The following is a 22,697-nucleotide window of genomic DNA, read 5'->3' on the forward strand; positions in this document are numbered from 1 at the left end:
ATGTGGCTTCTGTGAAAAAGGCTGAATGGAATTTGATATTTCTTCTGTACACATGTTAGTATTGGCCTGATGGTGGTGCTTTAAGGTAAAACTTTGTACATTCATAGACAGTCCAGTCATGCCAAGAGTAGCACACCTAATGACATTATGTAAGTGAGACTAGTTTCATTAATAAACTGCTGTCCTGTGAAGATGATTTACTTTATGTCTCCAAAATATCAACTATCCAAGAACTAAGAGATGGGCCTTGTTTACAGATTGGACAGAGCTATTTTTAACAGTCCAGTAAGTTTTAGAAAGTGTAAAAGTTATAAATGATCTCAGCCATTAAAGGAACAATTCATCTACAATGATAAAAAAATCAGTGTCCTGCAGACATGCTGTTCACTGTACAGTGATCTACAATAACAGCACTACAGAGCTATTTGTGAAGATGTGTTTACTTGGTAACTGCAGTTGAGCTGATGATTTCAGCCTCGCAGAGCAGATCGCTGCAGCGTGCGCTGACCTGCTGACATTTGAGAAGCACTGATGCCTTGTAAAGTTGATGATGCTGTTGGGGTGAGAGCTGGCTGAAACCAACTTTAAGACTAAACACGATAATGCCAAGCCACAAAACTGGGCTTTTTGTTTGCAGCAGATGTTGTAGCCATGCAAGCAACCGACCAACAGCACGTGGTCATAAAGGGCTGCGGTGGGAGACATAACGCAACTCTACAAGGTAAAATAATGTGTTATTTTTCTCTGTGGGAAGCAAAGGACTTGGTTGTGCGGGCAGGAACAGACATTATGTTTGCAGTTGCAAGCAGGAGTGAAACATTTACATTGCAGGAGCGGGCAGTCATGGTCAGAAATGTAGTGGGAGCAGGAGGGAGTGGGATTAAAAAAAGGTCTGCAGACATGCTGCAGGATCAGAGTCTTGCCTTGTATACAAACTACAAATACTACTACTGTTGCTTTCTCTCTATGACCAGTCCAAATGTCACAGGCCTGTTGATATGTAACGATGTTATTTCCAATTAGCATTAATTACTCTGTGTGATGTGGCTCTGCTGCTCCTCTGTTGGTCCCATAAACTGTCAGTCATGTCCTGCCAAAATTTCAATAACAACACCTAGTAAACAAAGGAGAGTTTGTACGATAGCGAAGTTCTAAAATGTAAACTGTCTGGTCAAAGAACGAGCCACCTAGACTGACCTGACACTTGATACCAGCTTTCAGAACTTAACAGAATTCATCACTTAGTACTTGTGACACAATTTCTACTTAAAGTGTTGCGGTTGGATCACAAGCTGTAGTTTGACTTGCTCTTTCTTGCTCTTTGCTCTCAATTTAAAGGTGTGTTTCAGTTTGTTATTTTGTTCTTGTTCACAGTATTTAAGAGGTTTGAGTCAGTGATGTGTTACTTAAGTCTCACTATAAAGCTGTGACCATGAATCCATCAATACAACACAAGAGCCTACATCATTTCCTAAAGTCACACAAATACACGATAAACAGGTGCACTGGATGTGAGAAGTGGGTGGGTGGGGGAGGCTGGAGGGAGAACAGATGACATACCTTCACTTTACAGCTCAGCATGTGGGGATTCTCAGACAGATGATAACTACCCTGTTCCCACAAAGGGAAGAAATGTCTGTTTAAACTGTCCACATAGAGAGCTGATCCGGCTCTGAGGCAGCTCATCAAACAAACTCAAATGTTTACTCTACACTATTTATGCAGTTAGTCTATCAGAACTGTATGAAACAGTTCTGACTGCACTATACTTTATCTACCACACTGGGCTGATGCACCGCTTCTTAATAAACAGAATGAAGGTGTAGATTTATTTAGAAACCAGACATTAAGAATTTACACCTATGAGGAAGTTATTTTATGTTTTTTGACACTCAGAAAGCTGCCTTTTAAAAACAAAGACAGGATGATCAGCCTGACCTGCTGCCTTACTACATACTAGTGGATATTCTTAGATTTCATGAATTGATATTATATTTTGCTTGCTCAAAAGTTACTAAACTAACTAACTAAAGTAACTAAAGCTGTTAAGTGGTGGAATAAAAAGTACAACATTTCCCTCTGTGGTGGAATAGAAATATAGAATAACATAAAACTGAGTAAAAGTATCTAGTCACTTTCCACCACTAGTTCGTTTGAGTACGTGTGTGTGTGTGCGCGACGGACAGCTGGTCAACAGCAGGTGCCCTGTCAGACAGAATGCGGCCAGCGAGCACCTGATTTGCCTCTGGACTATCCAGAAACCAGTCAGCTACTTCAGCACCAGTTTGACCATGTTTGCTTTAGTAGTTGATGGATTAGTAATGCTGGAGGGCACCTGTTGTTAGTCCGCATCCACATATTTGCTGCCTGGAGTGAATTCAAACAATGGTCCAATTTGAAAAATTTTAAATTCATTCAAATGGGCAGGTCTGGTGTCCTCCCATGTCTTACCATAACATACACACAGACAGAAACACAAGCACACGCACACGCACACACACACACCATCGGAAGTCATCTTTACTGATGTCCATCAAATACAACTCAGTGAGACTGAGACATATGTGAATATTTGTGTGTATGTAATATATCCATCTGTTAAGTTTGTCTCTTCAGACATTGCTCATATCAGGCATTTCATCCCACACATGTGTGCGTGTGTGTGTGAGTTTGTGTGCTTTGGTAGTCTGCAGACAATTGGAAAGAGGATGCAGGAGGCTGGGCTCTATCTTTGGGCTGGTTTACAGGTTTCTGTGAGCAAGAAAGCAGAAAGCAGTCATTCTGTCAGTGGACTGTTTTAGCCCAGGCTGCAGCGGATTGGGGAGGGGGACAGAAATACATATGTTGTGCAGCTACAGTATGTGAGCACCTGTCCTGCTCTGGGTTAGGGTTAGGGCCGCAGTACAGCAGAGACACCATCGAAATGCCAGGCAGCAAGAGGAAATGGAAGAAAACTGGAAAAGATTGGACTTGATGTACTAATCGTGAGGTATTGTATGAGAGTTTGCAGAGGCCTTAGTTTTCCTCTTAATTATGAAATATTTATCCAGTGATCATAAATAACACATTTTATTTTTTGTAATCAGAAGTTTGTATTTTGGATCTCAACATAACCTAAACTGCCATTTAATGATTTTACGCGATTGAAAAAGTAAAAGAACTTTAAAGGGGTAATCCAACAATTTAATATTGCACCTCTGTACTTTGGGGATAAAAAAAGAATGAGGCTTCATGAGGCTTGGAGCTAAATGCTAAACTCAACATGCTAACATGCTCTCAATGACAATGCTAACACGCTGATGTTACTGTTAGCAGGTGTAATGTTTAATATGTTCACTATCTTAGTTTAGCATGGTATTTTTTGCAGGTATTTCAGCATAAACCAAAGTATTGGACACATTAACAAACTGGCCTGATGATTGTGAACCACATTTCATCACAATCCATCCATCAGCTGTTCAGATGTTTCAGTTTGGACCACAAATGTCATCAGCATTTCAGTCTGGACCAAAGTGGTGGACTGGACGACAAACAGACCTACATGGCTGTTAATATGGCTAAAAAGAATGGTCCAAATGGAATCGCTATTTGAGATATCCTGAAAAAGTTTCATCATGGGAAATATCGGATCTAGAGTATTTGATTTTTACTAGGACCTAAAAGTCAGTTCACGCTGTGTATGTGTAACCCAGATCTCTTCTCAAATAGGGGAGAACAGGGTGATTTGAGCTAGTGGGGAAGTTGTGAGAAGTTTCTTGGCAATCATTCAACATTTTTGAAGCGCCATCCATTTCACTAACCTTGTGATGGAAAGAGGTCCATGGAAGAAGTGGTAAGCACATTTATGTTCACAGTTCTTTGCTGATCAAACAGATTTTTATGTTCAAGGAGTCATATTTTTTGTTTCTGAACAACTACAGACAAGTTTGAAAAAAATTCACGTGTCAGTGCTTTAGGAAGTTACACTATCAGGCTATACTGCTAGCATGACATTAGCTCTAAATTGCTGGATGATACAAGTTTGTTAAAATGGCAGGGGTGGGGTAATTTGAGCCAAAGGGTCTGGGGGAAGATGAGTATTACTACATCACAGCAAGATTCAACTGAGTCAGACACGTTGAGTCAGTTGGATGTCAGTCTTTGTGGTGAGTTGTGAATCAGAGTCATTCCTCAGTCAACACACAGATTCATTTAGTGGCTCTATGGCATCATTAAACTTCCTGTTTACATCACCAATAGCTAGTTAGCTTAACATAACACAAAGTATGTCTTTGAAGTTGTAAACTTCATCTTTACATAAAACCTTTAAGAAGTTATTTTGCATTGAATTTGTCTTTCATTGCTATAGATCAGATCAGCACATCCCAGAACTTCGGCTTCTGATGACCGGATAATTCTATATTTTAATTCATTTCTCCTTCAATTCTGGAAAATCATGTTTTGTGTCAACATAAAAATAGTGTCCTTGACAGCTCAACAATACGGCGAACTATCATAAAGACCATCAGTTTGAATTATTTCTTACTTAATTATAAACACAAGTTTTTTCGTACTCCTTGAACATTTTTGTGAGATGAGGTTGTCACTGCCACAGTCCTGCCCTTGCATGTGCTATGGTTGAAAACATCTGTGCTAGTAACATTGGTCTATGGTTTTTAATATTAAACAAATGGGAAATCAGTGATGTGGGATTTCTACTTCTCCATCTACATGAGATAAGACATATAGGATATTGCTTTCTCCCAAAAAGGGGCATGGTGATGAGAGCCTATTCTAAATTACGAATTGCAGATCTGATCTATAGCATTAGGTTATGAGGTGAAAATGTTTTCCTTCCACTTCCATCTAGCTCTTATCTTCTCCCTAGGCTCAACTTACCCCTCATCAGGGATAATTTGAGCCAAGCGAACACTTTATTTTGGAAAGTCATTTTGAAAACTGTTTATTTTACATCCAAACTAATTATTCCCAGGAATGCGCCACATGTTGAAATATTTATGTACATACAGTTGCACTAAAAATTATTCAACCTCCATTAGTTGCTGCAAATTGCAAATTAGTTGTATCAGTAAAGTGTACAAACTCAAGCCAACAAGAACAATTTAAATAGCTCAAGACAACTAATATTACAGGTTGATTCTCCAAATTCAACACAATATGCTGCTTTTAATGATTACAGAAATCTCAAAATTTTTCAACCTTTTCTTGACAAGCATCTTTAGTACTTAGTAGAGCACCCATTTGCTGTTATGACCAGTCGCAAACGTTATGCATAGCCAAACAATCTTAATCTTTGCCATTTCCTCATGGATAATAGCCTCTAGTCCTCTAATATTTTTGAGTTTGTGTGCTGAAAATCCCACCAATGCTTTTCTATGGGATTCAAGGCAGGCAACTGTGACGTCCACTGTAGTATCTTCCAGGACTTTTTCTGAAGCCAAGTTTTGGTGGACTTTGAGGTATACTTGGAATCATTGCCCTGTTGGTCCAGTGACGCCCAAGCTTCAGCTTCCTCACAGACGGCATGACGATTTCTTTTAGGATTTCCAGATACTTGATTGAATCCATCTTGCCCTCCAAATGCTGCAGGTTTCCAGTTCCAGAAGAAGCAAAGCAGCCCCAGAGCATCACCAAGCCACCACCATGCTTCACTGAGGCAGGGTGTTCTTTTCAGCGTATGCCTCATTCTTCCTCCTCCAGACATACCGCTGATCCATAGACCCGAAAAGTCCCAGTTTTGTTTCATTGCTCCACAGAACAGAATCTCAAATCATCTGTGGCTTTCGAGCCTTTTGGAGCTGACTGATCTTGTGCTTTTTGATCAGTAGTAGTGCACGTCTTGGAGTTTGGGTATGGAGGTCTTCAGCATTTAGTATGCACCTTACTGTAGCAGTGAAACCTCAGTGCCTGCAGTCACTGAGTCTTGCTGCAGGTCTTTTGCAGTCACTTGAGGGTTTTTTGGCCTCCTGCCTCCTCAGAAATCTGGTGACAGCCGTTGAGTTTCCTCTTTCTGCCACGTCCTGGTAGTGTAGCCAGTGTTCTTTTAGCTTTGCAAATTATGCTTCCAACAGAATCTCTGGGGACATTCAGTGCCTTTACTATCTTTTTGTATTTGTATTTTTGTATTTGTTCCTTGTTTGTGCAAGGCAATGATCTCCTCTCTTAACTTTTTGAACAATTCTCTTGAATTTCTAACATGCAACCAAATGTCACTGTGAACAAACCCCTACCCAGTCTTCATCAGGTGTGCTTGAGACAACACCTGATTTTGAGTAGTGAGCTTTGAGTTGAAAGTTTGTAAATTTTTCCCATACACCTAATACCCCCTGGGGATTGAATCATTTTGACTGCAGCTGTGTTTCAGACATCCTTATGATGCCCTCACTTTAAAGATGCTTGAAGTAAAAACTGCCTAAAATCACCTTGCTCTCCCCTACCAGCATATTTAAATTGCTGTTGCTTTATCTTATTTAAAATCATGAAAAAACCTTACAATTTGCGTTATACCATACTATACTTTTGAGTAATGCAATGTCACTGATACATATTTTTGATTGTAAGAGTACTGCATCAGAAAAGACAATCTTGTCACAAAAATACAGATAGCAACACACGGGATCATGATTTTTATTGTCAGCTTCCCTTAAGTTAGACTTTAGCAATGTGCACAGCACATACAGTGTGACATTTCATTAGGCCCTGCATAAAACTACAGGACTACTGATAAAAGTAGTTGATACAAAATTGTCATAAGACCACAGGACTCAGAATCATAGATAGTACAGTATCATATCATCACTTCACAATAGACAATCCTTTCCCTGAACACAGAGTTATAAAGAAGTATATCAACAGTTTATAGTTCATACATTTGTGTGTTAAGATACACTCCCTCATTTACATCCAAAACTACTATGAAGTTCTCAAATTTTCACTCATATCACCGTTGAGTACAAGTTCTCATAAATTACAAAAAGCAATCCAGATCTGAGATATCACTTTCTCCACCTCATTTGTTCTAACCTAAAAATTACATTTGAATGATTCTACAGCAACATCAAGACACATTTTTCCATTGGACAATTCTGACATCATCCTGTTACTAAGGTTCACAGGAACGTAGGAATATTGGAATTCTTCAGTAGAAAGTAGTTCCAGTAAAAACAGCTTTTTCTGTGAATAATCTGGATATCTAAAGACCTGGGCGTGTAAAACTAAACTATCCGCTTGACTTGACGCCACAAGTTCGAAAGAAAGAAAATATATTTCTGTAATTTGGGTGAGCTAACCCTTTAACAGTGACATGGGAAGACATTTGGGGATTTTATGCTGCTGGGCAGTAAAATAAAGAAAGTAGAGAACCAGTGTTTGAACAGAAAGTGTGCTACACCACTCACAGGCTGCTCACTCTAACTACTGTATGCTGGTCTTGTTGGGACTATAGCTGAATAACCAAATGAGCAGCTTAAGTAGAGGGCTGGCCCTGAGTCAGAGACAGAGGGCAGACAGGTATTCTACTGTAAACATGATGCCAAGCATGCAAAGCAGGGATACCAGAGAACACTGAGCACAGCTGTGAGCACCAGACACACCAGTATACTTGTATGCATAACTGCTGAGCAGCTGAGATGTTGGAGAGGAGATTTAAACAACCGCGCTGTAATGAGAGACGCGACGGGACTTGCAAACAGTGGCTTTTGCACTTATTCTGACGATGTATACAATGACATGTATCTCGCAGTAGTGAACCTGCATATCTTGGATCAGTGTGGACATCCATGATGGTTTGCAGGAATCGCAGTCTAAAGCCCCTACAGCAACAGTTTGCATGATATTTGCTTGAGCTATTTGCAACTCAATACCTAGCGTGTGCATTAAGTATGGCTGGCCTCTTCACTGATACATCATCACTTCTACTGAAGGCTCTCTTGCTCAACAGAGAAAACAGTTCAATCCCAAACAGGATTTGGGCTGGTTACAATATATGCTATCATGTGTGGAATGTTGACACTGAGATTTCAAACCTCTTGGATAAAAGACTGAATAAGAACAGGAGAGCCAAGAAAAAACAGACAAGTCAACTGTCTTCACCTATCTCCCACCTCGATTGTTGATGATTTGGTGGATTTATTCATCACTTACACCAAAGCAGGCAGCTTGCGTCTTCAGACTAAAATTTCCAACCATCTCTGTTAGTTTAAAACTGTCCTCCCCCCTAAAAGAACACCAGCACCTTCAGTTACTTAGAGGTTCTAGTTACAAAATATATAAAGAAAAATATGGGGTTACTGGCCCTAGCATATAGTACAGTCCAACAGCTGTCCGTAAATATTTCTCCCATGATTATCCTTTCTAAAAGTAAATCACAGGGTAAAGATAGCCGGAACGTGACAAGGCACAACTAGGACAACATGGCCACCAGAGCTGGACTGCAGAGATTCTCAGAGAGACAGAGAAGAGACACATACAAGAAAGAAGGAATCTTGGAGAAGGAATATTGAAAATATGTACACTAAAGTGAGCTAGTGCATGGGGCAGCTGATGCTGTGTGAAGTTGAGGTGAAAGCTTGAGTGTTGGTGTAGTAAAAGAGATGATGAACCAGAGGGAATTACAAATTGGTTGTATTGGAACGGCGTCAACGTTTGTATCCTCAAGAAAATGTATTTGCAAGCTGGCTGGAGGGGAAATGCGCTTTGTAAATGATACCGATGTGTAGTAGTGTTTTTCTGCTCAGATTGATATCACTCTAATGTATCTCTGTCAGCAGCTTAGCACTACGACTGAAAACAGCTAACCTGTGCTCACTCAGGCTCACTAACACATTAAGTGAAAAAATGACTCTTATTGCTTCTATGGGGTGTTATATACTAAGACACGATGTTTTTTGAAGGATGGATTTTGTTAGCATTGGACAGAGCCTGGCTGGGTGTTTCCCTCTCCTTCCAGTCTTTATGCTAAGATAAACTAAAAATGGCTGCTGCCTGTAGCCTTATTAATCTATTTGTTGTACAGACCTGAGAGTTATGATCTTCTGATCTATCTCTGAGCAAGAAAGCCAGTTAAGTGTATTTCCAAAATGCCTAAATGTTTGTGGAAGTGATTTTAAAGTAAGACTATGTAGGCTAAGTGTTGCTCAACAGTGGTCGCTATGGCTGAAAGCGAAAATTACAGGCAAAACTTAAAGGTTTACTGGACTGAGTGAGGGTGTTTTTTGATGATCACTTTGAGTAAAGGCAAAGATGACATTTTCAAGGGGAAAACATTTTTACAATATGGTAATTATCTGTTAAATTGGGGTCAACTTCCCCACAGATGCTGGGGACTGACTGGGTGCTCGCTGCCTCTGACCTGGAGGCAGTCCAACGGCTACCGGACAATCAGAAATAACTTAACATAAAGAATAGTGCTTTTCCACAGTCAAGGCTATGGTTTCACCACTGCATTTCAGCACTTTGACCTTGCCTTTAAACTCCCAACTCCCAACTTGTATAATGTCAAAGAGGATGCCTCTCTCTAGCTGCAGTCTTACGAGTTTGGCAGAGATTGACAGCAGAAAAGTTCAGAGTTCACCCCCCCAGCAGAGCTATAAACAGACCAGTGGAGGTTGTAGGGGTTCTTTGCCTATCCCCTCCTCCTCTCCTCCCCACCCCTCTCTCTCTCTCTCTCTCTCTCTCTCTTTCTCTGAGGGTAAGATGATACTCCTTCAATTAGGCTTCAGTTCCACACAAAAGAGCTGAAGCATTGGGCAATCAGCGCTACCTCTGACACGAAAGAGCCACAGTCCTCAATTCTTTTTTAGGCTAAGACTCAAAAAGTCCAGCTTTGTTGAAAATAATAAAAAAAACATATTAAAGTCAGAAACGTCCCCTGTGCACTGCTGTGTATTTTTCCATCAGTGCAAAACAACCAACATTCGAAGACAGGACTTCATTCAGTAGCAGCAAATATCAGATAAATTAGGATATGAAAACATAAATAACGTGTTTAGGACCCCCCCCCCCAGCCACATTAAAAAGACAACCCCTCCTAAAAAAATACAAAACTGATGTGGTGTTAAAATTCAAAAATGAATATATATACAAATAATATGATACACTTGCATAAAGCTTGGTGTGAAAGTGCATCATAGTTTGGAGCCCCCACCCCTCCCCCGCCCCCAAGTTGAGGTGAAGTCTATTTATGAGGCCACTAGATTCTTGGCAAGAAATGTGTCACTGTCATGGCTGGTGACACTCGATTTCCTCTTTTTGTTTTGCCGTTCTTACTCAAGCCGATGTACATCCTCGGGTAGGCCACCGACTCGTAGGCATTGTAGTTGTTGGCGAGGAGCTTCTCCTTGAACTTACACTCGTTGTTGAAGTGTAACTGAAGGAGAAAACAAGCAAGATATGAGGAAAATTCAAAAATGCTAATTGTTTGAAGGCAGAGTCAAAACAAAGATGCTATAGCACATTTGTATAGCTTTTGATTACAATCAAACAATTGCTTCATTTCTGACTGCAGGGCTATTGTGCGTAAGGCAGGATGCTCTGATTGTGGAATAATAGCCTGTGAGCTGGAATTCATGAGGATCTTTCCAACTGACTTTATCTATCAGCTCATCTTTGAGTGTTGCGTTACACTTGTACTTCTAAAAAAACGTATGGTACTGTATTTTTTAAAGGACCAGGGATGTCCACACATTGGCACCCAATATCCCAGAACTGGACTAGGTTCTACCAGTTATTAATAAACTCATCACTCAGTTTGTACGTTAAGTAAATCCTCCCTAATTCTTTAGCTAACTGATTTCAAAGCAGTGATTAGCTTGGGTTGCACCATAAAAACTTAATGTGTAAATCAGGTGCTGGAAAACATCAGTAGCATAGTCACAGTCACACAGTTTCAGGGGCATAAACCTCACAATAGACTTCACTGCTGCTCCTCTGTACATGGAGGAGTTTTTTCGTCTGTCTGCATGCACAGAGAAATGTTTGTTTCAGAGTTAGTAATATTCATGAAGTTCCCAATAGCGGGAATGATCTGGTTATGCTTATCTTGAGCATCACTGGGTCTGATATTATTGGCACAATGACTTGTAATCTGAGATAAATTTAGTTATTTACACAATTTTTGAACAGCATTTTGATGAAGTGTCAGACATGTTAAGTGTAGTCCACATGACTATGTTTACTCTTGTAATTAGTGACCCGGAGTCACTGGGTGTAAATATGTAGCAACAACTTGTCTCTGCAGCTTATTTCAGTTAAATTGAAATACTAGCATATTTATATATATATATTGGAATTGGTAATCTCACTGTGCTCATTACAGCTAAACTAGAAATCATGTTGATATCAAACATTTGGCTCAAGTCTATCTGGACATTTTTTTATTTTTCATGGGTCAGAGTAATTTTTCCTTTTGCTTTTGTTTTTTAATTTAATAAAAGCTTATAGACAATTAAGCATTTCATAATTAAACATTTTTTTAAAAAAGATGAAAGTAATGGATTCATTTTGGTCTCCTTTTCGGTTGGTAGCTAAAGACGTGGTCGCTAATATAAAACCCTTGTGAAGAGGTCCGGTGGGACTAGTTGTTACACCTTCGACATCGATTAGATGTTATGTTCATAATGAGTGATCATGGAACTATGGCTTTACTAAAAGTTAGAATTTTTTTCAACACTGTAAATTCCTTCATTTTACTTCTCATTGCAATAAGTAATTCAAATAGATAATCAGCAGATAATCATGATTCACATTCAGTGTTGAAGCAATTAAACAAAAACAGTGAGTATTATAGAGATGGTGATTCTATTCATTTTAAAACTGATTTGGTGTCTCGAGCTTAAAACAATTAAAAGTTAAAAAAAAATTTTAATGACTTTTTTTTTACTGAAACCTCATGGGTAACTATAGGGACAACCAGCCGCATACACTGTGAACAACCCCATCACGGGGTTGTTTGTCCTATGATGCTTAAAAACACGCTGTTAAAATAAGTTATAAGAATGATTCCACCCCAGACCTTGAACTTCCCTCTAATACGGGAATGCCTGTTACAAGATGTGTTGATAATGAGCCTTTCACGGTGTGACGACAAACCCTGCTCTCCCCTGCGTCTGTGTATGTGTGTATGTGTGTGTGTGTCAGTCCCAGTGTTGGTACACTCACAGATCCATACAGCTTCCCTCGCCGGTTCATGGCCACAAAGAGCCCACTGCGAACGCCCAGCAGAGTCACTACTCCTCTCTCCACTGGAGAGATCTGCAGAAGACCTTCAGGGGGAAAGCGAAGCACACAAAGAGCCTGACAGTCAGTAGCTCATCAGGAAGCTTAAGAATTCACTTTCTGTTTAAAATGCTGATGACCATACTTCAACATTTTACAGAAGAAACAGCGTTTCAATTATCTGATGCTCAGTAATACATGGAAATTTGTAGTTATCCTTATTGGTTCTGGAAAACTGTGCCGCCATGCAGTCTTGATCATATTGCAAATTCATATCTTAATCAAATGACATCTTTTTGTCAGTATAGCTACGAAAATGTGAGGGCTGTGTGAACTCAGACTTTTTACATGACAATGAGTGAAGTCCTGATTGAAATCTTATGGGTAACCAAACTATTTCAACTCTTTTAACTGCCAAACTAAACATCTGTGATTACTTTATAAAAAAATAGGGCCGGCAGTTTGTTGTGAAATTTTGTGAAAACTGTCAAACAAGTCACAAAAAGATCAACATTTCCTTTAAGGTTTTGTTGCTGATGTGTACTAACAGATTACTGGATAATAACATGTAGTCAGTCCATTGGGCATTAGTGTATTCTTTTAGAAGTATGAGGATTTAATGGCATTATTGGGTTCGCTGCTGTGCCTTGACAAGCTGCTCCGTGTGCCTCATTTGTTCTTGCTATCATTTTAAAATGCTTTACAGTGGCTTGAATTCCTCACAGAGATTTTCTGTAATGTATCTGCCTGAATTTTATGCCTTGTCTCAAAATAGTACAGAGGCAGCACAACTGCATAAAGTTCCTCAAGGCTCCACAACAGGACCACAGCTTTTACAGGACCACAACTCACAAACAAGGCTGACAGGGACCAGATCTGACACGAAGGTAAATAGCTTCGTGTTTGTTACTCTTCTTTCCAATGTGAGACGGTGTGTGACTTTGTCTGGGGGTTCATCTGTCTTAACAGATGGGGTCTACGGCTGAGTCCTAACTTTAGGTGCTGGCTGAATCACAGCAGCTCTGGTTACACACAGGGCGATCAGCAGCACCAAGAAGGGGCTCCAGATGTTGGATCAATATCTGTCTGACAGCACGAGCAGCATCTCATTCACTAATAATGGGGCTTTGATCGGCTGTCAGCAGGTGCTGAAACATGACCACAACAAGTGATACTATTTAAATCATCTAGTTCTTGGAAGGTTGCTTATTCCTCCAAAGCTCATTAAAACAGAATTTCTCAATTTGACTCGAACTTTGTTTTTGTTGTTACTGTTTAAAACCAACTAGAATCGCCTCCTGTAAGCAGCTGTCAGTAACACTAAATGATCAGCTCCTCGTATCTAATAATAAATAATTGACATTTGATGCAGTTCAACTTACTGTGACGATTTTCGTTGTGCACTCCGGTTATTCTACCGTCCGGTAACACCTGGATATGAAAGCCGATCCCCACGTTGCAGTAGAGGCGCCGCAACCTTTTAATACCCATGAGGTAGTCGCTGTCCCGGCTGATTTCCTCGCGCTTCTCCCCCGGGATCCGTGCCAGGGACCGGGAATAGAGGGCCTCCAAGCGGTCCGCCGTCCCGTTCAGGCCGGGGGCGCATCCCGCCAGTCCCGTCACCAGGCCCAGGACCAGGACGGTCCGCAGGGCCGCCAGAGACCCCATCACGGGTCTGTCTCTGAAAACAGCCTCCCGGCGTTTGCCTTCCCAGTTAAGCGAGAATAAAAAGAAGAAGCAGCGGTGCGGCACGGAGGATCGTGTGGAAGTTGCGCTCATTCCCAGACCGACAGGCGCACTGACTTCAGCGCCCGAGCGACATAGATCTGCACGGACGCTGTGCAGCCATGCCTCTATATTTATACCTGCAGACACATTACATCACAGCTCTACACTTAGAAGAAATCCACAAGTACAATTTCACATCCAGGCGCGCCAAACAGAGCTCGGGACTTTATTGAAATCAAATAATAGCTGTCTTATCTGAGAGCAAAGTCAGGAGTTTGGAGAAAATAACTGAATAAAGGCGTTATTATAATAAAAAACTTCTTTGTGTGAGTCTTTCATTATCAGCAGCAGAATATCATAATTTATGTATGGGAGGATGTAAAATAGGAAACGGCTAAGTTAACAGACCGTGGTGTCGAGACAGGAGACAGTTCTATAAATGAACAATAACAGGAAAAAACACGGGTCCAATTCAACCGAATGAAAAAAGCGCTAACTTAAGACTGTAGAAGGGAAATCATGTCCCGGCTCTTCTACTAAACAATGGTAAGACTAAATAGAGAGTTTGCAGCATGATAAGTAGGCTGTCATTGTTGGCCCAGACTTTACACACTGCTGACGTTACAGCTGAAACACATGTTCACATACATCATGTGTTTCATATGTACCACTGTGTGAAATGAATGAACCTGGCATGACTTGATATGTTCAGGTTATTGTGTAAAGAATGAGTTACTTGTTTTATTATTTTAGCCTGGCCCAACTGCTTCATAATTTCTGTATTCTTTTGGTTTTATTGGTTTTCTGTTTTATATTTAGAACACATCTTCTGTTAAGGATGGCAAACACTATTTTTTGTGCTGATACCACCTTTAGACTTTAATTTGAAGCAATATGCTGTATTAGTTAAAAAGACAACAAAACTGAAATGCTTATCTGAAATAACAGATTTTTGTTTAAATGCTGTTTGAATTATGATCCCCAGCTGTCATGGCAGCGTGTCTTTGATGTGTCATCCTTGACAGTCTTTGAGATGCACTGGTGCGTTGCTTTGGATGTCCAATTGCAATGCGCCACCCCACCACCAACAGCTCACCCTCCCTTTATTTCACCGTTTCATTACTGCTATTATCCCTGTAAAATCTACGTTGAACACTAACATTTACCCTTTCTGCTGAGTATCCCATTATTTATCTTGATGTCTGACTACTGAAAGTCTTTCCTCTCAGAGACACAGTCCTTTGATCTCTGGGGTGGCTCGGTCCCACTCCTCATTGATCACGCATGAAATGTTTTCTCACGTTCACAATCGGCTGAACCTCAATGTACAACAACATTGTTTCTTTGTGTGTTGGAAAATGGCTCTAAGAATGCACCTTAGAGACAATCCTGTGGCGTTGAGGCCCCTGGTTCATGACTACCAAACTCCAAAAATGGCTCTGACATACCAGCAAACCAACAAAACCCAGTCTGGTGGAACAAAAGAATAGCCAGTGGTCCATCAGTGGTCCATGGCTGACGAGAGCCAGCATATGTGCTATCATATACAACCAATCAGTTTCCAGGACAACTGATGGACCATTAGACCTCCACAATAACTTACTGACTGCTGGACCTTCAGGACAACTGATGGACTCTGAGCTCCAGTGTAGCTGTATGACTACTTGACGAGGAAAATGTGGGACCAATAAGCAGGAGAGCTGAGAATCCATCAGGCCTCCAGGACAGCTGATGAGCTGAGAGGCCCACTGAACCTCCTGGGTAGCTGGTGGACCCCCTGGACTTATAGCAGCTAGGTGGACTGGTTGACCACAGGACGTCCATAGTTCTGGTTGGGAGTGTCCCAGCAGATCCTCTGCTGTTGCTGTCCATGGTTCTGCAGTCTCCTGCCATCACCTTCAAATAAAATTAGGTTGAGATGTTTCTGTCACGCTGAAATCTGTAAACTATGTACAGCTTTATTTTGTGTTTATGTTGTACTAGAGTCATTGTGGTTTTGGGTTGCATGTATGCAATGAATTATGTTGAGAGAAAGGCGTTTTAGATTTCAATGGGTGACAGCTGCAATCCAGAGCTTAAAATGTCACAGCGTTCAACACGAGAGTTTGGTTGCTCACTCGTTTATTCATAATTTCCAAACCTGCACTGCACCATTATATGATTATACAAACTTTACAATTAGACAAAAAACATTATCACTGATTAGAATGATGGGAAACTGCTTGTATTTAACAGCTATTTCTGCTATTGTCTTTTTGTTTGTTTTCCAACTTTAAAAAGAAGAACCTCATAAAAGTTATTTTCCAGCAATGAAAATATAAGTGAGTTAATCTGTATGTTATAGTAATGAAAACCAAACTCAGTCATTATTGGGGCAGAATTCAAACCATTATGTTCTGTGTATTTTTATGCTGAAGTATAATCAGTATATCTGACGCTAAACATGAATCTGGATTCATGTCACGTGTAAATGTATATCCAATGTCATGTTCTATATATTCAAACAGAGGAGCAGCAGTGTTTCCTCTGATATTGTTGGCACAGTACAGTTGGATGCTGGCCAGAGACAGCTGTCACTGACCTGCTGCCAGGCTGGACTCACTAAGTCACTGTAAGTGAAGTGCTGCTGAATTCGTCTACATTTTGTAACCCTGTGTGGAAAATGTGCAAATTAGTGAGTTAAACAGTAGAGGAGCTTCTTCATGCTAGCTTTCACTCACACATACCTGTCTTTAGAATTTCTCATGGAGAACAATTTGTTATCCAAACCTATGTGTAGTTTTTAAAAACACTGAAGTGTTGCTTTTATCTTAATATTCAGATTACTGGAGGAAATATGGAAACATAAGTAACAGTCCGATCTCAGTTTGTATCTGTGCTCAACTGTGGTTCGAGCTTTAGTTTTACAGTGATGTCCTACAGCTGAGGGTTTGAAAACCAAATCTTTGTGCTGCTTTAGTGAAAAGATGACTTGAAATGATCACTTTGGTCCCAAGAATAACACTTTATATTCTTTGTTTTTTTAACTATAAGCTATGATATGATGATGAATATCTGCTGTGCCTACTGGCTGTGTGCTGCCTGCAGAGGGCATTGAGCAGCTTAGTCTCACTGAGAAAAGTCAGACGGCTATCTGCCTCCAGGGGTCACTATTTACAAGTGAACACCCCGGGACTGCACTCAGGGGCCATGTTTCTAACAGTACAGTATTACCCCTGAATGCATCACCTCAGTGCTCAGATCAAAGTTGTTTTGTCAAGTTCTGTGTTTTTTTTTTTTTTTAAAGTAGCCACTATTTTGTATTCACTATCTCCGGACTTTGTCAATGCTGCAAAGAAACAAGACGGTTTGTCTTGTTAATGGGTGACAATGATAAGTACCTAAATGAACTGCACTCAGCCCAATGGCACATCTTTGTAAGGAGAGTTGGATAAAAATTCCAAACTATGATTATCTCTGAGTGCCATTATCGATTTTCATACACATTTTTCATCATTATGGAGCACAAGTACTTTTTTGTAATTTGTGTGAAAGATGAAAGGTATGAGCACTCAGAGTAAGAGTAAAGTACTCTTTCTAAATAACTTCATGTTTACTAGTGTTTTACATTTACAGGCCTTTAACAAGAACATCTCTTTAGGTCACAGGGGTTGTGAATCCTTTGGTTGGTGTTTGATTTTGGTAAATATAGTTTTATAGATTTATTTAATAAATGCTTAAAAAGTTATAAATACATAGATTTTGTTCCAGATTCTCTGTAGTCAGAAGATCTAGTCAGTCACAACCTGGCAACCCAAAGTATAGTCTTATCAATGTTTTTTTTTAAACTGATTTATTAAGCATAAGTAAATAACTGATTCACTTTTTATAACATTTCTAAAGGGCGCATCATTAGCATGCACTCAGGCAGTCTTTTACCTGAACACACAGATCTTCTAGAAGGACAAAACTGAGTCTCATTAATTCCCATCTTGTTGAAACAGTGGTGAAAGAGATCCTCTGTTTCCCTGTCTCAATAATGGGGTTAGAATGATTTAGCTATTACGTAATTCACGTCAAAATGCTCTCTAAGGAATCCTTATTCCTGGACAGCGGAAGAATCGAACAAGTTTTTATTCCGCGGTTGATAGATCTTAGTGGGGGCTAATTTTTCTGTGGACATTCATGAATAGAAAGGACACGTAGGATAACAGTCACAAGATAAATGTTGCTAAATTCAGGCATGGAGAGGGGCCACAAAGGGCCCTAACCTCTCTGAAGTCCCGCATTCCTGTTGAGTAATATTAGAGTTTGGCATTCATAACAAGTCATAGCAAGGTGTTACACTTTGTATGACACAGTTTCTTCTTTCAGGAGAGCCTGCCTTGTTTATCGACTCTGTGGCTTTTGGTCGGCGTTTCAAAAAAAAAGCCCAAAAGTCTCAGGCGACATCGCTTCCCAGGCCCCCCTTGGGAGGAGCTATTGTCCGGGCCAGGAAGCCTCCCCAGCCCGCAGGTATAGAATGACAAGGCTTTATATGCAGCTACCTATAGATGGGAGTGAGGCAAGGCAGAGCCTGAACATCCAAAAGAGTCCAAACGCTGCTTGTGATGAATTTTGCATTGATGCTTGTCTTTGTAGTTTGTGCTTGACCGTGTTGCAGCAACAGGTGCGGCACTTTAACAAATGAGCTGCAGTGGGGAGAGAGGGATAATGTCACATTTAGAGAGAGAGAGAGAGAGAGAGACAGGGGGTGGGGGAGGGGGAGGGCTAGCCAACAACAAGTAATTATTAAAATATAAGTGTGTTTCATTACTAAATGGAAACTATTAAATAACCCTTTTGGTTGGACCATTTACAATGTATTGGCAGTATTATAACGGCCAGAGGTGTTATTTTACAGTAAAATTGATCAGCTTAACATAAGATGTACATGATGAATGAGAAGTGGGTTAAAGTCCTGCTGTTTTATACTTTTTGTTAAAAACTAATTGTCCTATTCTGCGGACAGTCAGGCTGTACTGCCTTCGAAGAGCTGCAACTGAAAGAATACTAGATACAAAAACTAGGGCTTTATCGACTCAAAAAAAAACAAAAAAACACCTAAACACCTAAAAAAAAGTCTGTTTTACAAATATGACATCACTTCAACTTTGAAATAACAGATTAATGACTTACTTTTTAGTTTCAGCTTGAGAGCATAACTTTTTTTGAATACTCGTGCCTTTGAAAATTGTATCATTTTGCTAGTTCGATCACTAAGTCGGTGTGTGTGTAATTTTCAATATTCTAGCATGGAGGCTCAAAATTTCAATGTGGCAAAATGTTAGGAAGTCATTACGAAAGAAAACAATGTAACGCACACACATGTTGTCATGACATTTACCCCGACTAAAGGGAAAATAATACTATATGGTATCTGTGAAGACACACTCTGAAAACTTGTTGGAACAAATCAAAGCTGTTTCCTCGGGTGAGTACCATTGTGTTTTATGTTGGAACCAGGTGGTGAAAACAAACAGCAACATTGGTCAAATGAAGAAATAGTCTTATCAATAACTTACAACACAGGCACCAAATAAATATTCATATCATTAGTAAAATATACAAAGTAAATCTTTAAGTTTACAGACAGTAGACTATCACGTTGTGAGAGTGTCACAGAAACACTGAGCGTTTCCTGTCTCACGCTGAGTGTCCCTTTGCTTCTTCATGTGAATCTGACGAAAAGTGCTTTTTTTGTGTCAAGTCCTCTCTTCAATATACAGCACTTCAAAACAGCAAAATATTATCTTGTGTTTGTCATGTCAGCTTTTGACCAATGAAAAGCTTTAAAGTCATTGTACATGCATAGTACGCACTGTATTTACAACAATAGAGCCAATTCTTTGCTCCGTGTGAAGTTGACGGTAAAATGATGTCTTGTACAAAAGTAGAACTTTTTACAAAGATGGATGTTTTCAACTACACAAATACATTTGTTTACAAGACGTTTGCATTTTGAAGAAGTCAGACATCAGTAAATAGAAGATTATAAAGCTGTGTGCGTGTGTGTACATGTGTGTGTCAAAGTCTCCTGAAAGTGGAAGCTGTGATTCATGTGCCCCAAAACTTTAGGTGGCCCTCTGTCTTTCCTTCTTCTTCTATGGGTTTTTTTTCTCTGCGCATCAACAACAAAAACCTCCACTAATCCACAAGGCCGGATCCACATTGTTGTTTTTCCACATCCACCATCACAATCAAACTACAATATGTGCCAGGATCAGGAGTCCATGCCTGGATGAGTCACAGGTCCACAGGGTCGCCTCACACCTGTCTAAAAGCGGCCTCAATCATCTGGCCGCTGGCCTCTGCCTTTCCTGGCACGATGCCGCCGTCTCCTGCGTTCACCGCGGCTGCCGTGGTGATGCGTGTGGTGGTGTGCGCTCTGACTGTCTCTCAGCCGCCTCACCATCTCATGGTCCTTGTTGCCCAGCACCCGAGGCAAGAAAAGTGAGGCTTTGTCTGTACTTCGGGTCTTAAAGCCTCGTCGTGGCCGGCCTTTTCCATTAATGGAAACGTACCACTGGCGCTTGGCGCTGGCTCGCCGCTTGCTGCTGCCCCCTGGCGGTAGTGGCTGCTCAGTAGAGTGGTGGCGGGACGCGTAAGTATTGTACCCCAACTCATGGATCCGCTCCACAAACTCACACTCTCCGTTGAACACTTCCTGGGGGGGTGAGAACAATGAAAATCACACTTGAGCCATTTTTGCCATATCTTCTCAGTTCACTTGGAAACCTCTGTGAGAGTTCTAAATGATCTGCAAATCAGCCTCCAACTCTAAATCAGCCGTAACCCTTTATCGGGCAAGGGACCATATTTGGTAACTTAAGTGGGAGATCAAAATGCCGCCCCTTGCCTCACTATGAGGCAGTAGAACTACGAGATTTCTCCAAGACAATCAGTAACAATCAGGCTACATGACAGAAGAAACAAGAAACCATATATGGTAACTTCACTGACCCTGATTTTCACCATGACATTTTTAAAGTAAAAAAGTTTTGTAATGACCACCAGTAACGGTCTAGAGTTGAAATTTTGACTTTCTAAGTATTTCAATGAGTGCCCTATAAAGGGTTAAAGTAAACCCAGTTTAAACCAGATGATCATGTAAACCTACGAAAGGTAAACTAAGCAGCATGAAACCAAAGCTTAGTGCTGGTCATATTTGAGGCCTTTAACCTGCTGCTGGGACAGGAGCTGTGTGTGCTGAGGAGATCTGTACCCACCGAGGCATACAGCCGGCCTTTATCATTCATGGCCAGATATCTGCCAGAGAAAAGCCCTTTTATGGCCACAACACCCACATCCACTGCTGTGATTTCCATGATGCCTGCAACACAGAGACACATACACCAGTTAGATGGGATGTTTAATAGATGTATTATCATTATCATTCTTTGAGTGATCATTTGAGTTGGTTGTGTGGATGTATTCATCACTCCACCAAAACATCTTGTAAGGTGGGAAAAAAAGAACATTTACAATAAAACAAACAACTTTTGTCACATCAAGTAAATGAGTTAATTTCCGGTTGTATTTGTCCCATCTCCCGCCCTTCAGCGTTTTATTGGCTTTTTTAATCACTACTTGATTAGTCAATGACCTTTTCAGTGCTGTAGAAAGCCTCTAATGACCGCTGATTAGATAAATACATCCGTTAGGACAGCGCCTTTGTCCCGCCTGGATGTTAATACTTCTAATAGAGATTAACCTGCACACATACACACACATACACACACACGGACGCGCATCATTGAGTAACTGACAGTGAAACTCTGATAGACCCTGATAGATTAATCATTTACAGTTTACTAAAGTAGAATGACCCAAACAAATAAATGTAAATATATAGAATAGAATCCTGCCCATTTGGATTTATTCTAAACTCATCATTTAAAACATGCATCTACCCTCATGTTAATATAACTAATTTCATTTCATTCCACTAATCTGGATTGAAATAAAAACGCAACAATTTGAGCCCACATGTGGAATGACCCAGAGGACACAGAACATTAATGTGACATTAATATTCTGTGTCCTTATATTTGTCTGATAGTTGCTCAATACTCACTGAAAGGGTTGTTTTCCTCCAGTGATCCATCTATTTTCCCATTCGGATGGATTTGTAAATGATATTTAGTAGCACAGTAGAGTTTCCTGCGTCTTGGCGCTCCTCCGAGGTGCTCGTACACTCCTCCGCGGCCCCCGGCGTCCCTCCGCTGCCGGGGGTCGCAAGCCTGGCCCGGGGCGCAGCGGGGCCGAGGACTGACGGGGTCTAACAGGCTCAGTAACACCAGCAGAGGTATCATCAGCATTGTGGCATGACGGGGGAGCGACGATTGTGGCGAAAAAACGGAGAATTCCTGCCCGGCTCTCGGGGTCCCATTAAACTGTCGGGGCCCCAACACTCGAGAGCGCAAGCTTTGCGCACATCCGAGCCCGAGACACCGCTGACAGCACAGCCGCCCCCGAGGTGGGATCCGCTCCTCGCCTCTGCTGCTGCTGCTGCTGCTGCTGCTGGGAATCCCTCCTGCGCAGATATAAAAGAAGCTTGTGGCGACAATAGGCTGAACTCCGACCAATTGATACAAAGGAAAGGGGGAGGCAAAAGGTATCAGCCCTGTGTGAAGTGAGAGACTGCGGCGTGGATAAAATTACACAGTGGCTGAGTGCGGAACAGCTCTCTCCTCTGAACGCCTCTTCTGAAATATCCTGAAAGAGTAATTAGACAT

The 22,697-nt window shown here is 40.9% G+C and overlaps 2 protein-coding genes across 2 annotated transcripts; both read right to left on the minus strand.

Moving 5' to 3' along the window:
• Positions 1–10,189: 10,189 nt before the first annotated feature.
• On the minus strand, positions 10,190–13,992 carry fgf4 (fibroblast growth factor 4). The gene is made up of 3 exons (XM_070833227.1): positions 13,596–13,992; positions 12,157–12,260; positions 10,190–10,366 (listed from the first exon to the last, which is right to left on the minus strand). The coding sequence occupies exons 1-3, from the start codon at positions 13,990–13,992 to the stop codon at positions 10,190–10,192; spliced, it is 678 nt and encodes a 225-aa protein (XP_070689328.1).
• Positions 13,993–20,248: 6,256 nt separating this feature from the next.
• Positions 20,249–22,280, minus strand: fgf3 (fibroblast growth factor 3). Its single transcript, XM_070835251.1, has 3 exons — positions 22,037–22,280; positions 21,189–21,292; positions 20,249–20,626 (listed from the first exon to the last, which is right to left on the minus strand). Exons 1-3 carry the CDS (start codon positions 22,278–22,280, stop codon positions 20,249–20,251), a joined length of 726 nt encoding a protein of 241 aa, XP_070691352.1.
• Between the last annotated feature and the right edge of the window lie 417 nt (positions 22,281–22,697).

Source organism: Pempheris klunzingeri, chromosome 1 (assembly GCF_042242105.1).
Source record: "Pempheris klunzingeri isolate RE-2024b chromosome 1, fPemKlu1.hap1, whole genome shotgun sequence".
NCBI classification, from domain to species: Eukaryota; Metazoa; Chordata; class Actinopteri; order Acropomatiformes; family Pempheridae; genus Pempheris; species Pempheris klunzingeri.